Genomic DNA, 14835 nt, shown 5'->3' with positions numbered 1-14835 from the left:
TGAGCCGAGGGCCGCGCCGCGCTGTGCGGCGACGCGGAGGACGCCATTCCCGCGGTGGTGGGCAAGATGATGAAGGCCGGGCGCGACAGCACCGAGGCCGCCGTGGCCGTGCTCTGGGCGGTCTGCCACCGGTACTGGGACCGCCGGGCGGCGGACGCGGCTGCGGCGGCCGAGGGCGGGCTCACGAGGCTGCTCCTGCTGATGCAGAGCGGGTGCTCGGCGGCGGCGAGGCAGATGGCGCTGGAGCTGCTCAAGATATACAGGGTGAACGCCAAGTGCTGCCTCGCCGGCTACGACTCCAAGACCACCCACATCATGCCGTTCTGAGGAAGCGAAGCGGACGAGAATGGCTTGCCGGCTGCTGCGATCCTGGGCTGCTGAATAGCTGATCAAATGGATTCGATGCATCAATTAAATTGCATGGAACAGTCTACAGCGCCGGCGCCCATGGCAGCCCATAGCTCTAGCAGTGAGGGAATCGCTCCTGACGCCCACAACTTGTTCTAGAATGCCTGCAAAAGCTGTTTGTTTCTTATGTTGATTCAAGTACACATGTTCTATGAGTTATTAGTGAGTACTGAACCTCTGAATACGCCTAGCACGTGGAATCTGTCTTGCTGAATGTTTTCAATATTCAAGCAAATAGTGCTGCGATCCCAGTGTTAATATCCTAGTGCCTGAGCCAGTCAGCCAGAGAGTGGCACAGGAGTAAAACGAAACTTCAACTCGTTTCTCTGGCCTGGGGGCTGTTATGTCTTTTCGCAGCTCCGTTAGCCACCGTTAGCCGCGAATGTGGATGGAACGGCGTGGAGGGCAAAAAAGTTTCGACCAGTGGCACCTATGACTATTCAAACCTTTTAACGACTCATGAGTAATTACGAACTTTTAAAATGGCACACAGGTAAAAGACTCTATGTAAAAAGCACATCCGCCAGGCGCCAGCTATAAAATCTCAAACACACAGCCACAATCCGCCTGTGCTCGAAAACTATATCAACACCCATCACCCGTAGATGCTCCAAAAATATCCATAGACATACCCGCAAATTCGCCAGAATATTAAACATGTATAAAAAAAAAGTTTCCTGGTATATAGATATAAAACACTCAAACTCAATATTACATATGATATTATCTACATCACAAATCACACATTGTGATGTGATATGATAGAATATAAATGAGATCCTATAGAACTCAATTAGTTGACATGCACGTGTGACACACACGTATCTATAATTGTGAAAATAATTGATAACTTATTAATGTAAGAAAAAAATTGAGATTGGAGGATGTATAGTAATATGACAATTGTGATGGAAAATCAAACATGATTACATAGCATAAATCCACGAGACTTCATTAGATCGAGCATCATCATCTCAGTAGTGATGTAGTGACGGTATAATGGTTTAATTTAAAAGAAAAAATCAGCTACTTATAGGGTCCACATATATACTTTTAAATGAAGCAATTATACTATAGCGTTATATAATTGATTTTTTCCAACAAATTAACTTGAGAAGGGTCTTTAATTTATTAATTACTTCCTCTATTTATGCCATAATTTATTTTGGATCAGTTACACCGTAGTAGCCAGTAGGAAAGGGAAAAAAGACACACATACATGTATGTCTAAGCATTCTGACAGCTAAACAGTCAAACAAGTGATGATAAGCCGCATAATTTGGAAACCTAAAAGGGATAAATTAAATGCATCGGAGAATGATACATGGATGACGATCAATGAGTAATTACGAACTTTTAAAATGGCACACAGGTAAAAGACTCTATGTAAAAAGCACATCCGTCAGACGCTAGCTATAAAATCTCAAACACAGAGCCACAATCCGCCTGTGCTCGAAAACTATATCAACACCCATCACCCGTAGATGCTCTAAAAATATCCATAGACATACCCGTAAATTCGCCAGAATATTAAACATGTATAAAAAAAACTTTCCTGGTATATAGATATAAAACACTCAATATCCACCCCTAAAAGTCAGTCCGGAAAGAGCCAGAACCCATGTCAAGAGCGTAACGAGCCTTCCCGCTGCCATAAGCAAGTATGTGCTCAGGATAATAAGTCTGTGACCTGGCTACCATCCACAGCAACGGACGGTCCTCAATTGACACAGGCGGAACAAATACAACCAGAGCCTCGCTCGGTTGCCTAACCATATCAAAATCCAAATCCAAATCCAAAGCACAGTCCTACCCGGTCTCCAATTATCATCCATATACATTCCATGTGATAGTTATATGATAATAAAAATAATAATATCTTTCCTATCTCTCGCGAGTGATAGGTAATCACTCGACTTCTATCGGAATTCTTTAGCATAGTAATCTACACGATCCTGACATACTAGTAGAACTCATAGGATAAGGATATTTATATGCAAGTGGTTTTTATTCAACTCATTAAAACTTAATGCACAAGCATAAAATAAAGTGCAGAACAATATGGGTTATGCACCGGGACTTGCCTGGGCAAGATATAACCAAGGATTAGCATTCCATCAGGGCGACACGATCACCAAGGCTCCATTTTTCTGCTTTTTCGGTCGACTCCACGATCCATCGTTGTCCCTATTATGATATACGTAGATGCAACGCAGAAAACGTAATTAACCAACGACAACCACAACTCTAAGAATACGATTACACCTCTCATGCTAACGAGCTAGCTTTAACGGCTAACACACTAGGCTACATATCCATGTTGCCGAATAAGACGTTATTTCCCAATAAATGTTTCCGTTCCACCATCCCGAGGTGTTTCAGCATTTCATTGATTTAATATATATATTCGAACTAGGGCTTATTAGCTATCTTAGCAAACTAATTATTATGGAGCTACAAAAATTACAGTGAGCACCTAATAATATTAGGAATGTACTGTGAAATTTTTAGAGCCAACACTATCACCATTTTATTACAAAAATTCCTACAAGTTTATATCTTAACAATATTAAGCATCTCAATTTAATTAGATAACTCCTGAAAATACTATGAAACTATGTGAACAAGATATACTAGCAGATAAATCATGATTTTAGGAACCTAACAAAATTAGTTTCATAATTTTTTGGTCAACTACACAAATTTATATTGAATTTATGAGTTTACCTTAGAAACTAAATTGGAAAATGCTTAGAAAAGAAAAAGGGCTGGTGGCAACCAATTCGACCCGGCAACCCCGCAGCCCACGTGGGGAGCCCGCGTGCTGGCACTTTAGCAAATGAGCCCTCGGACTTTTCCCGAACCACGACTAAGTCCTAATACCATTTCTTCCTTTCTCTGACGAATTCACTTAACCCCCTAGATTTTTCCAAATTCCCCCGCACGCACCTTCGGCCACCCCGTGCACGGCGGCGTGGCGAGCGGCGGCACTGGGCGGCCACCTATCCAACAATTCTAGTTGCAATGATTACTTAGTCACACAAGCTTGCTATGTAACTACTCACTAAGAGCTCTCAATCTTGCTACTCTAAAGAGCTCAACTAGATGAATGTAAATAATAAAGCAAGCTCTCAAATCTAATTACACTAAAAAGCTTGTATCAACTAGTTTGCAAGAATGTAAATAAGTAAGTAGGGTGATTATACCGCCGTGTATGGGATGAACCAATCACAAGATGAATATATAGCCAATCACCGGGAGAATACCAAAGACAAGAGACAATTGATTTTCTTCCGAGGTTCACGTGCTTGCCAACACGCTACGTTCCCGTTGTGTCGACCAACACTTGGTGGTTCGGCGGCTAAGAGGTGTTTCACAAACCTCGTCCACACGATAGGACACCGCAAGAACTGACCCACAAGTGAGGTAACTCAATGACACGAGCAATTTACTAGAGTTACCTTTCGGCACTCCGCTGGGGAAGGTAAAACTCCTCTTACAATCACCGAAGATGGCCATGAACAATCACCGACTCGTGCCAATCCTCCACCGCTACTCCAACCGTCTAGGTGGTGGCAACCACCAAGAGTAATAAGCAAAATCCACAGCACAACACGAATACCAAGTGCCTCTAGATGCAATCACTTAAGTAATGCACTTGGATTCTCTCCCAATCTCACAATGATGATGAATCAATGATGGAAATGAGTGGGAGGTGTTTGGCTAAGCTCACAAGGTTGCTATGTCAATGAAAATGTGCAAAAGAATGAGCTTTGGCCGGCCATGGGGCTTAAATAGAAGCCCCCACGAAATAGAGCCGTTATACCCCTTCACTGGGCATAACGCGCTCTGACCGGATGCTCCGGTCATACTGACCGGACCCTGGACTCAGCGTCCGGTCCACTGATCTTTGCCACGTGTCACTTCGAGTTAAAACTAAACTGCCAGATCTCAACGGCTAAGTGCCGACCGGACGCTCCGGTATTACTGACCGGACGCTGGAGCCTTAGCGTCCGGTCGAGTACAGTATGGGTCCAAATCTATTTTTTCTCGACCGGACCCAGCCCAGCGTCCGGTGGTGTACCCTAGCTACTGTACCGCCAGGTCAGCGCGACCGGACGCAGGCAGACAGCGTCCGGTGCATTCGGATCCAGCGTCCGGTCACTTGATCGACGCTGGCATTACCTCTGTCTTCTTCACCCTTGCTCAAATGTGCTAACCACCAAGTGTATCACCTTGTGCACGTGTGTTAGCATATTTTCACAGACATTTTCAAGGGTGTTAGTGATCCACTAGATCCTAAATGCATATGCAATGAGATAGAACATCTAGTGGCACTTTGACAACCGCATTTCAATATGAGTTTCACTCCTCTTAATAGTACGACTATCGATCCTAAATGTGATCACACTCACTAAGTGTCTTGATTACTAAAACAAAATGGCTCCTACATTTTATACCTTTGCCTTGAGCCTTTTGTTTTTCTCTTTCTTCTTTTCCAAGTTCAAGCATTATATCATCACCATTGTCATGATCTTCGTCATTGCTTCATCACTTGAAGTAGTGCTACCTATTTCATGCTCATCTTGATAAACTAGGTTAGCACTTAGGGTTTCATCAATTAACCAAAACTAAACTAGAGCTTTCAATCTCCCCCTTTTTGGTAATTGATGACAACCCTTATACAAAGATATGAATTAAAGTTCATTTGAATCCATGTTGCTTGCCTAAGCATATTTACCATGTGTAAAAGAATATGGACAAGTTTCATGAACTCCAAATGGTAGTAATTGCTCCCCCTACATATGTGCTAAGAGTTTGGATTGTAGCTTACACATATGCTTAGATAGGAAATATAGGAGTCAATTTCTACCAAATGATGCTAAGGTATAAGAGATGGACTTTTGAAGCGTGATACCAACCGGAGTGCACCAATATACCATCCTTAGCACCATTAGTAACTAGACATAAACAAAAAACTAGAGTACCCCGTGAGATCAACCTTACATGCAAGGGTCTAGTTTCCATAGAATGAATATAAGTCTAGTTACTTTAGCCTATGTATGCTAGTTTTTCATTTCATCATTCAAACCTATAACTAGCATACACCACACAAGCATGGATATTGAAATTAAGAACTTGTAACATGCAAGCAAATATATGAAATGTTCATTCAAATGCATCATACAAGTTTATGAGCTTGCTCCCCCTACTTGTGTGATCAAAATTTTAATTGATCCCTTTCCTTTATCATATCTCTCCTCTTATGTCAAATACTCCCCTATCACTCATATCTTTGTTTCTCTCCCCCTTTGTCAATAATTAGCACAAAAGGTGAGCTCAAATTATAGATAGGTTGGGGTGAAACCATGTGAAATGAGGATTATTCTCCCAATTTGGTTCAATCTAGATTACTTGCAAAAGATATTTAACTCGGTTTGATCTAAGAACAAGCTTCTTCACACCTCCAAATAAGGGTTATCTTGTACCATGTTGAGTTAAACACTTATAGCTCATTTTCTAAATCAAACACTAGGTTTACAAGCCCACAAATATGTCATGTGCTACCACTAGATCATTTCAAACATACAAGCAATAGTGGTACCATGCAAGTATCAAATTCATTTGATTTTCATGAATGAGCCTAGGACATGATAGGAATGACTAGATGCACTAAACAAGTCCTTAGCAATGGATGGATGACATGTCAATCAACTTTACCATGCTTTGCTCGAAGGAGAGGCATGTTATATAATGGGGGTGCATCAACACATATTGGAGAAGTCAAGTATGTTCAATTCATTCCGTAGCTTGCAAAACCTCTTCTCATCAAGTGGCTTGGTGAATATGTCGGCAAGTTGATCTTCGGTGCCCACACTCTCTATGCAAATATCCCCTTTTTGTTGGTGATCTCTTATGAAATGATGGCGGACATCAATATGCTTTGTTCTTGAGTGTTGAACCGGGTTGTTGGTGAGCTTTACGGCACTTTCATTGTCACATAGCAATGGCACTTGCTTGAACTTGATTCCAAAGTCACTCAAAGTAGCCTTCATCCAAAGTAATTGAGCACAACAACTACCGGCCGAAATGTACTCTGCTTCGGCGGTTGAAAGTGCTACACTATTTTGCTTCTTTAATGACTAAGATACAAGTGATCTTCCCAATAGTTGACATGTGCCCGATGTGCTCTTTCTCTCAACTTTGCATCCCGCATAATTGGAATCTGAATATCCAATCAACTCAAATCTTGCTCCTTTAGGATACCATAATCCAACATGTTATGTATGCTTCAAGTACCTCAATATTCTCTTAGTTGCCTTCAAATGACTTTCTCTTGGTGAGGCTTGAAATCTAGCACACATGCATACACTAAACATCACATCCGGTCTTGATGCGGTCACATAGAGTAAGCTTCCAATCATAGACCGATACATCTTTTGATCCACCATGTTGCCACTAGCATCACTATCTAAGCTTCCACTTGTCCCCATTAGTGTACTAATAGCTTTACTCTCATTCATTTCAAACTTCTTGAGCATGTCCTTGATATACTTGCCTTGACTCATAAATGTGCCATTCTTCATTTGCTTGATTTGAAGACCAAGGAAGTAACTAAGTTCTCCAATCATAGACATCTCAAACTCACTTGCCATCATCTTGCCAAACTCCTCACAAAATTCTTGATTTGTTGATCCAAAGATGATATCATCAACATAGATTTGCATGACAAACAAGTCATTTCCAAGCTTCTTGGTAAAAAGAGTGGTGTCAACCTTTCCTATCTTGAATCCTTTAGAGAGTAGGAAATCCCCCAATCTCTCATACCATGCTCTAGGTGCTTGCTTCAATCCATACAAAGCCTTTCTCAACTTGTAGACATGGTTGGGTTTCTTCTCATCTTTAAAACCAGGAGGTTGCTCAACATACACAAGCTCATTGATGTACCCATTGAGAAATACACTTTTCACATCCATTTGGTACAACTTGATGTTGTGGGCACAAGCATAGGCTAACAAGATCCTAATTGCTTCCAATCTTGCAACCGGGGCATATGTTTCTCCAAAGTCAAGACCTTCAACTTGAGTGTAACCTTGAGACAATAATCTTGCTTTGTTCCTTATTACTATCCCATCTTGATCTTGCTTGTTCCGAAAGACCCACTTAGTTCCAATCACATTATGATCCCTAGGCCTCTCAACTAAATCCCATACTTGGTTTCTTGTGAAGTTGTTTAGCTCTTCATGCATAGCATTGATCCCATCAACATCCCTCAAAGCTTCATCTATCTTCTTAGGTTCAATGGATGACACAAATGAGAAATGCTCACAAAATGAAGCCAATCTTGATCTTGTTTGCACACCTCTTGAAATATCACCAATGATAGTATCCAATGGATGATCTCTTGCAACATTGGTTGGTTGAAGCACTTGCACTTGATTGCTATCATTTGATTGATCACTTGGTTGAGATGATGAACTAGCCATTTGTTGATCTTGCACATTGCCATCACTAGTGCTTGCTTGGATTTGATCATGAGAACCTCTAGCTTGCATATTTGAGTTAGAGAGTACTTGATTCTTGTCATCTTCAACATCAATCACCACTCTAGGCCTTAACTCACTAATGTTCATGTTCTTCATTACATTGACCAATTGAGTGCCTCTTACACCATCTAGATTCTCATCTTCCTCTTAGAAACCATTGGTTTCATCAAATTCTATATCATGAACCTCCTCAAGAGTACCACTAGCCAAATTCCAAACTCTATAAGCCTTGCTAGTAGTGGAGTAACCAAGCAAGAAACCTTCATCACATTTCTTTTCAAATTTGCTTAATCTAGTGCCTTTCTTCAATATATAGCATTTACAACCAAAAACCCAAAAGTATGCTATGTTGGGCTTTCTTCCATTCAATAGGTCATAAGGTGTTTTCTCCATCATGGGGTAACAATAGAGTCGGTTGCTATAGTAGCAAGCCGTGTTGATTGCTTCGGCCCAAAATGAATGACTCACATTGTACTCACTCAACATTGATCTTGCCATATCAATCAAGGTTCTATTCTTTCTTTCAACTAGCCCATTTGATTGAGGAGTATACTTGGCCGAGAATTAATGTCTAATTCCAAATTCATCACATAACTCATTAATTCTAGTGTTCTTGAAAGCACTTCCATTGTCACTTCTAACTTTCTTGATTGTTGTTTCAAACTCATTGTGAATGCCTTTGACAAATGATTTGAATGTTGCAAACACATCACTCTTGTCAACAATAAAGAATACCCATGTGTATCTAGTGAAATCATCCACAATCACAAATCCATATTTGTTTCCACCAATGCTAGTGTATGTGGTTGGTCCAAACAAGTCCATGTGTATCAACTCAAATGCCTTAGATGTGCTCATCATGCTCTTCTTAGGGTGTGTGTTACCAACTTGCTTTCTGGCTACATGCACTACATAGCTTATACTTCTCAAATATGACATCTTTCAAGCCTCTAACTAAGTCATGCTTAATCAACTTGTTCAATTGTTTCATTCTAACATGACCAAGCCTTCTATGCCATAACCAACCCATGCTAGACTTAGTGATCAAACATGTTGACAATTGAGCTTCTGTAGCATTGAAATCAACTAAGTATAGATTCTCATATCTAAATCCCTTGAATATCAAATTAGAGTCATCTACACTTATGATCTCTACATCATCTACACCAAATATGCACTTGAAACCAAGATCACACAATTGAGCTACCGACAATAGGTTGAAGTTCAAGCTCTCTACTAGTAGCACATTGGAGATGCTCAAATCATTGGATATTGCAATCTTACCAAGCCCTTTGACCTTGCCTTTGTCATTGTCACCAAATATGATACTATCAATCCCATTGCTCTTGCTTTCATTGATTGAATTGAACATTCTTGAATCACCGGTCATGTGTTGTGTGCACCCACTATCAAGCACACAATGCCTTCCTCCGGCTTTATAATTCACCTACAAAAGAAGATCAATTCTTTTTAGGTACCCAAACTTGCTTGGGTCCTTGTAGGTTAGTCACCAAGGACTTTGGTACCCAAATGGCCTTCTTCTTTGGGCCCACAATTGGTGTACCAATGAACTTAGCTTTCACACAATTGGTACCCTTATAAAGCATGTAACAAGAATTAAATTTGATTGAGGATACATTAGGTAGCTTGTTCTTGTTAGTCTTGCAATTTTGCTCTATATGCCCAACTTGCTTGCATCTATTGCAAAACCGACCATTGCCCTTCACAAAGCTAGCTTTGGGAGTGACAAAGTCCCACATCACATGTTATGATCACTTGCTCCTTGTTGGCTTCCTCCACTTTGACTTGCTCAATGAGAAAGGAGTGAGCCTTTTCAAGCTTAGAGTGAGCTTTGCCAAGCTTCTCATGGGCTTCCATTAGCCTCTCATGAGTGGCATTGAGCTCATCAAGGGATTGCTCAAGAAATTTGACTTTTTTTGTTCAATTCCTTGCACTTCTTTCTTTTCATCTCAAAGCAAGTATATACTTGCTCACACATGTCCATGAGCTCCTCCTTGGAGTATTCCTCATCAGCATCATCATCACTCCTACAAGCATCACTTTCACATTCATCATCATCACTCACATCATATTTTACCTTGGTAGGTTTTACCATGAGGCATGTCGATGGAGTGTCGAAGATGGAGGGCTTGTTGTTGATGGCGATGCTTGCTAGTGCTCTCTTGATAGATTTCTTGTCATCATCACTAGAGCTATCACTATCCGAAGAGCCATCACTATCCCAAGTGACAACATAGCCTCCACCCTTCTTCTTCTTTTGGAAGGTCATTCTCTTCTCCTTCTTCTCCTTCTTTTCTTTCTTATCCTCCTTGTGCTTCTTCTTTTCATCCTCATCATTGTCACTATTATATGGACAATTTGCTACTACATGATCGGGGCTCTTGCAATTGTAGCATCTTCTTACATACTCTTTCTTCTTGGTGTGATCTCTTCTCTTTCTTGCACCATAGCCCTTCTTCTTCATGAATTTTCCCATCTTGCGCACAAAGAGAGTCATAGCCTCATCATCAATATCACTTAGATCATCATCATCACTTGATTCTTTCTTGGACTTGCCCTTGTTTTTGTATGATGATGAACTAGCCTTGAATGCTATGCTTTTCTTCTTCTTGTCTTCTTCTTCCTTCTTATCATCCTTGTCATCCCCTACCCTTTCCACACGGTATGTCTCTTGTGTCATGACATCACCTAGTTATTGGTTAGGGGTGATATCCTTTAATCCTCCTCTTATGATAAGCAATCTCAACATCTCAAATCTTGGAGGTAGGCACATCAAGAATTGATGAGAGACATCATCATCCTTGATCTTCTCTCCCAAAGCCTTTAAGTCATTGACAATCACTTGTAATCGATGGAACATCTCTGGAATGCTCTCATCTTCCTTCATCTTGAAGCTTGTCAACTTGTCCTTGAGAATATACAACTTGGCACTCTTCACCTCCGGTGTGCCCTCATATGTTTCCTCCAATCTGGTCCACACCTCATTAGCTCTCTCACAATCCTTGATTTGCTCAAACACCTTAGAATCAATGGCATTGTATATTGTGTTGAGAGCCATTGTATTGCATTACTTGTTGGTTCTATCTTGGTTGGTGGGATTGTCGGGATCAATGATGGCATAATCATTTTCGGTCACTTCCCATACTTGATCATTGATTGAACCAAGATACATTTTCATCTTTCTTTTCCAATAGTCATAGCTTGTGCCATCAAAGAACGGTGGTTTGTCCCCCACATGGTTGAACACAACTTGAGCCATAATTTGACACCGAGGTTGTTAAGCCTTTACACAAACGGTGACCACGGCTCTGATATCACTTGAAAGGTCCTAATATGGCTAGAGGGGGGGGGGTGAATAGCCTATTTAAAAATCTACAAATCAACTAGAGCAATTTGATTAGTATGACAAATAGCGTAATGCAAACTTGCTCTAGCTCTACAAGGGTTGCAAGCCACCTATCCAACAATTCTAGTTGCAATGATTACTTAGTCACACAAGCTTGCTATGTAACTACTCACTAAGAGCTCTCAATCTTGCTACTCTAAAGAGCTCAACTAGATGAATGTAAATAATAAAGCAAGCTCTCAAATCTAATTACACTAAAGAGCTTGTATTAACTAGTTTACAAGAATGTAAATAAGTAAGTAGGGTGATTATACCGCCATGTAGGGGATGAACCAATCACAAGATGAATATATAGCCAATCACCGGGAGAATGCCAAAGACAAGAGACAATTAATTTTCTCCCGAGGTTCACGTGCTTGCCAACACGCTACGTCCCCGTTGTGTTGACCAACACTTGGTGGTTCGACGGCTAAGAGGTGTTTCACAAACCTCGTCCACACGATAGGACACCGCAAGAACCGACCCACAAGTGAGGTAACTCAATAACACGAGTAATTTACTAGAGTTACCTTTTGGCACTCCGCCGGGAAAGGTAAAACTCCCCTTACAATCACCAGAGATGGCCACGAACAATCACCGACTCGTGCCAATTCTCCACCGTTGCTCCAACCGTCTAGGTGGTGGCAACCACCAAGAGTAACAAGCGAAATCCACAGCGCAACACGAATACCAAGTGCCTCTAGATGCAATCACTCAAGTAATGCACTTGGATTCTCTCCCAATCTCACAATGATGATGAATCAATGATGGAGATGAGTGGGAGGTGTTTGGCTAAGCTCACAAGGTTGCTATGTCAATGAAAATGTGCAAGAGAATGAGCTTTGGCTGGCCATGGGGCTTAAATAGAAGCCCCCACGAAATAGAGCCATTATACCCCTTCACTGGGCATAACGCGCTCTGACCGGACGCTCCGGTCATACTGACCGGACCCTAGACTCAGCGTCCGGTCCACTGATCTTTGTCATGTGTCACTTCGAGTTAAAACTGAACCGCCAGATCTCAACGGCTAAGTGCCGACCGGACGCTCCGGTATTACTGACCGGACGCTGGAGCCTCAGCGTCTGGTTGAGTACAGTAAGGGTCCAAATCCATTTTTTCTCGACCGGACGCGTCCGGTCTACCTCAACCGGACACAGCCCAGCATCCGGTGGTGTACCCTAGCTACTGTACTGCCAGGTCAGCGCGACCGGACGCAGGCAGACAGCGTCCGGTGCATTCGGATCCAGCGTCCGGTCACTTGATCGATGGTGGCATCACCTCTGTCTTCTTCACCCTTGCTTAAATGTGCTAACCACCAAGTGTATCACCTTATGCACGTGTGTTAGCATATTTTCACAGACATTTTCAAGGGTGTTAGTGATCCACTAGATCCTAAATGCATATGCAATAAGATAGAACATCTAGTGGCACTTTGACAACCGCATTTCGATACGAGTTTCACTCCTCTTAATAGTACGACTATCGATCCTAAATGTGATCACACTCACTAAGTGTCTTGATCACTAAAACAAAATGGCTCCTACATTTTATACCTTTGCCTTGAGCCTTTTGTTTTTCTCTTTCTTCTTTTCCAAGTTCAAGCATTATATCATCACCATTGTCATGATCTTCGTCATTGCTTCATCACTTGAAGTAGTGCTACCTATTTCATGCTCATCTTGATAAACTAGGTTAGCACTTAGGGTTTCATCAATTAACCAAAACCAAACTAGAGCTTTCAGCTCCCCAGCGTCGGCTAGCGAGGGCAAGTGAGGCAGGGCGGTATCCCATCGCCGTTGTGACCGGGGTCATCGACCTAGACGCAGCGGGCAGCGGCACATGCTCAGAGACTTGACGCGGTAGGTAAAATGAAGGGCGAGGCGAGCGCCACGATGGAAAGGCATTGACAGCAGCAGCTCTGTCTCGACCACATGCGTAGCTCGGTGGCTGGAAGTTGGCGCGCGCACACCGCGGTAGTGGGACCAGATGCAGCCAGCCGGGTTGGCCAACACAAGGCCAGGGCACAGCGCGGCATCGGCCTGGCGCACGAGCTAGCCATCTATATCAGCTCGGTCATGATGTGAGCCCGGCGACAATAGCGTTGTGCCCACGGTGACCGTGAACTCAGACCGAGCGACCGCTATTGGTGATGTGCACATATTTTAAAGCGAAGCGAAAGCTACTAAGGATCACAATTGAGGCCCAACTAATCTCCTATCCTAAAGTAAACATTACCAGCGTCCTAGCAAAGCCATCACCATGGCCAGAGAGCAACCAGAGAGGGGGATAGAAGGATGCCAACATGAGCTCGTCGTGCTGAACGCCAGTTCACGAACAGAGCGTCAACAACATGGTTACAACACGTTCCAACGAAGTTTGGGGAATTTTTAAGGGAGCAACGCGACACCCAACGCAACTACGACCTACCCCATGCCCAAGAGCTTACTTAGATGCAACCAATAATACAAGAATATGAAACTAGTGTTTAAACATTTTAGTTAGAATTTAAACACCAAAATGGCATTGTCTACTACTCTTTCAAACTTAGAAAAGACAAGAGTTCAGTTTGAACTTAACAACCATGAACACTTTTGCCACAATTTTTAAAAGGCCTAATCTTGATTAACTTCAACCAACAAGTACTCCATGCAATAGTCCATACTTTATACTAACCCATAGGAACAAAATATTTAAGCATTATTTAATTACTTTGCTCAATATAACTCGTCAAAAATAGTACTTTAACATAAGTTCAGATCTTTGCCGACTTAACGAGAAGGTTGATTTTAATTCCCAATTTGACTTTTGGAGCTCCCAAGAACATTAGTTAACATGTTTATTTTCCAAAAATTAAAGTTGCATTTTCACCTACACCACTTGCTCATCATCTTTACATAAGCACTATACACAAGTTACATTTTATTTTTGTTTATAGAAATTATTTTTCGTACCAAACAATTAAAACTACTTATTTTATTCTTCTTGTTAGGATTTTCATTAGCACATTTAAGCACTGAGTAAATTAACTTAGATATTTGTTTGATTTCTCTCAACCATAAAAGTGAGTCGCACATGGTTTGTTTATCATTTCATGTGTGTTTTAAATTTTTAAAACTCGAGAACTTGTTTTACTAATTTCTCTTATGCCTTAACCTAGGTGCTAAGCAAGCTCGTAACACCATAGGTGTTACAACCTTCCCCCTTAAAAGAATCTCGTCCTGAGATTCGAAGCAGTAGTCAGAAAGGGAAAATGCGATTACACTTCATAGATCTGAAATTACACAGCAGATCACACGACTTCGAATACTAAACTGCTCAGGAATTTAGAGATACACAATTAAGAACAAACCTAGTACAACCAAAAGTTTACTCCAGAAGTCGAGCTAGACGAGAACAATGGAGAAACAACAAGATAATGATCAACCAAAATATGGCGTATGTCCAACAGATCCAAAAACACGAGGGTGAGAAATC

General features: G+C 41.7%; 1 protein-coding gene across 1 annotated transcript; it reads left to right on the top strand.

Annotated features, from left to right (window-relative positions):
• The first annotated feature begins 66 nt into the window (after positions 1-66).
• Positions 67-592, top strand: LOC136519469 (U-box domain-containing protein 28-like). The gene has a single exon (XM_066512870.1). The coding sequence runs from the start codon at positions 67-69 to the stop codon at positions 325-327; it is 261 nt and encodes an 86-aa protein (XP_066368967.1). The 3' UTR covers positions 328-592.
• Positions 593-14835: the final 14243 nt, after the last annotated feature.

Source organism: Miscanthus floridulus, chromosome 18 (genome assembly GCF_019320115.1).
Source record: "Miscanthus floridulus cultivar M001 chromosome 18, ASM1932011v1, whole genome shotgun sequence".
NCBI lineage: Eukaryota > Viridiplantae > Streptophyta > Magnoliopsida > Poales > Poaceae > Miscanthus > Miscanthus floridulus.
Note: the sequence above shows the minus strand (reverse complement) of the source record. Positions and strands in the feature narration are given on the sequence as shown.

Bases quoted from the DNA above. Each gene is read 5' to 3' on its own strand.
- LOC136519469 (XM_066512870.1), top strand. From the start codon at position 67: ATGATGAAGGCCGGGCGCGACAGCACCGAGGCCGCCGTGGCCGTGCTC.